The 2,500-nt window shown below is 48.2% G+C and overlaps 1 protein-coding gene across 1 annotated transcript in view; it reads right to left on the bottom strand.

Annotated features, from left to right (window-relative positions):
* Window positions 1–1,925, bottom strand: part of si:ch73-193i2.2 (transient receptor potential channel pyrexia) — a 24,665-nt gene extending 22,740 nt beyond the window's left edge. Inside the window, exons 1-3 of the mRNA XM_063191257.1 lie at window positions 1,848–1,925; window positions 1,241–1,373; window positions 746–918 (exon numbers count right to left, since the gene is read on the bottom strand). Coding sequence (XP_063047327.1) covers window positions 746–918; window positions 1,241–1,373; window positions 1,848–1,925 — 384 coding nt within the window. The remainder of the gene's footprint in view (window positions 1–745; window positions 919–1,240; window positions 1,374–1,847) is intronic.
* Window positions 1,926–2,500: the final 575 nt, after the last annotated feature.

The raw sequence follows: 2,500 nt of genomic DNA, 5'->3' as shown, positions 1-2,500 counted from the left end.
ACTAGAACAGTCGTTGTACACGAAATGTCAGAATGGCACTCAAAAGCGTGCAGACGTCTATCAAGTGATCCCCCGTCCAACTGAAATGCTTGTGTGTGTGTGTGTGTGTGTGTGTGTGTGTGTGTGTGTGTGTGTGTGTGTGTGTGTGTGTGTGTGTGTGTGTGTGTGTGTGTGTGTGTGCGTGTGCGTGCGCGTGTGTGTGTGTGCCCGCGGTACACTTGCTGCGAGCTGTAAATTATGCACGTCACCGCGAGCAACCGAATGCACATGCTTGCTTTAAAAGCAGTTGACCAAGACGCAAAATACTGGCGGTATCATCCAGGGGGCAGAGAGCACGCAGCATTGCGATGCGGAAATTGGGAACACAGACAGCAAGGAAACCAAAAAAACAAAAAAGAGGGGCTCCCTGGGCAAGGAAACAATACTGCTACTATATACCTATAGGCCTACTTGCACGCTCCTTTTTCAAAGTGCAATAAGTAAGTACAATCACAAATGTTTGTAATTTCGGACAAACTCTGAGACGCTCTTAAAAGTTGCTGCCTTTGCCGTTTTCATCAGAAGCACATGCTTGGAACTGTACAGTCTTTCTTATGATCGCCCCCAGCGAGTTTGAAGACACCTGACGCACGCATTTGGCTGCCGCGTCCAACGCGCGCGAAATTGACATTAAATACGCATGTTAACGCGTTCAGGAACGAATAGTGCACGCGCACGCGTATCCTACAGCAAGCATGCCGAGAGCCTTAGTGTTCCTAGGTCCAGTGTTGCTAGTCACCTCGTCTGTGTCCTCGTTGCTGGCCGCCAGTACTCTGAAGTGGTCCAGCAGGTTCTTATTGAGGCGCAGTGTGCTCTCCAGGCCGTCCACCATGTCCTCATCCCACGCCAGGCCGCGGTACTTCTCATTGATCACCTCTCCTTACACACACGCACGCACGCACGCACGCACGCAGGCAGGCAAAAAAAAAACGAACATACTAAATGGATGCAATTACTATAAAGGACAGCATGTGGCCAGGCACGACCATTTGGTCGATCTGGTTGCAAAGGACTTTCAAAAAAATGACCAAAAAACAGAACTGATTTGTTGGTACATACAGTAATCATGGTCCTATGAAACTATAACAACTGTTCTTGGCCTTGTTGTTGTTGTCAATTTCAAAGCAGAAAGAGCAAAAGCATTTCTTTATCGAGAGGTTAGTGTGTGTGAGTGTGTGTGTGAGTGTGATTGTGCGTGTACCTATTGGCTTCTTCCTGATGCACTTTTGTGCCGCTCGTTTCCATCGGCTGCAGGTGTATGTGGCCCACTGGGCTGCCGAGCGCACCGCACTTGAGGCCCGCGACACCTGGGTACTCAGAGGAGAGGGCGCAATCTGCAGCACGCACACACACACACATTGATGAAACTTAATAACTGAATACATACACAAAACATGATGGCAAGAAGCTTTCATTCATGAACTTAAAAAATGCATACCTTCTGGCAAACACAGGCACATGCATATACACACACACACACACACACACACACACACACACACACACACACACACACACACACACACACACACACACACACACACACACACAACACACACACACACACACACACACACACACACACACACACACACACACACACACACACACACACACACACACACACACACACACACACACACACACACACTCAAAGATAACTAAATTATGCTCAAACAGAACATCAGCACATACAACATCAGACAAGGTTGAGACAGATTGTGTATTAAATCACAGTAGACAGAAGGCCCTTCCTTTTCTCCCCACTGTGAAGATGGACAGGAGGATGAAAGAGTGCCTGTACTCACCGGATAGAACGGTCCATCAGTCATCTCTAGAACCGGGTTCTCCACACCTGTAGGGCTCACACGCCGATGTCTCATCATCCTTTACTCAGGGTTCTTCGGCGGTTCCTCTCTGTTCCAGAGGGAGGGCCCTAACTGTAAGAACTGTGACAATACTAAACTAATACGACACACTGTTGGCGCAAGGCCCACACACCTGACAGCAAAACAACACTACTGCAGTGACATCCACACTGATTACACAATTAGCATTTGCTAACTAAGACCCCACAGGGCTACAGAGCCCATACCCACATCAGCAGCACTCACCAACACTACAACCCAACTAGCATCTGCTACAACAGCACTAGCAATCCACACTCCACATATACAGTCACATCAATCAAACAGCTAATAATTTACAAGTAATGGCTACTAACTGCTGACATACAGCAAATAATGCTACAGTACAACTAGTTATCCCCACTCTTTGCAAATATCCACATAGATTACACAACTAACAGGCGCGAACTGAAAGATAAACAGCAGGCTAGCAGGGTGACGTCACCCCCACCCCCTCCACTACTGCATCACCATGGTCCCACCTGATGGAATCACAGCAAGCATCAGCAGCCAGCTAGCATCAGCAACACCAAAGCTACCGCATGGGCCCGCTT

Source organism: Engraulis encrasicolus, chromosome 24 (genome assembly GCF_034702125.1).
Source record: "Engraulis encrasicolus isolate BLACKSEA-1 chromosome 24, IST_EnEncr_1.0, whole genome shotgun sequence".
NCBI lineage: Eukaryota > Metazoa > Chordata > Actinopteri > Clupeiformes > Engraulidae > Engraulis > Engraulis encrasicolus.
The sequence above is the reverse complement of the archived record's forward strand: the minus strand, read 5'-3'. Positions and strand labels throughout refer to the sequence as shown.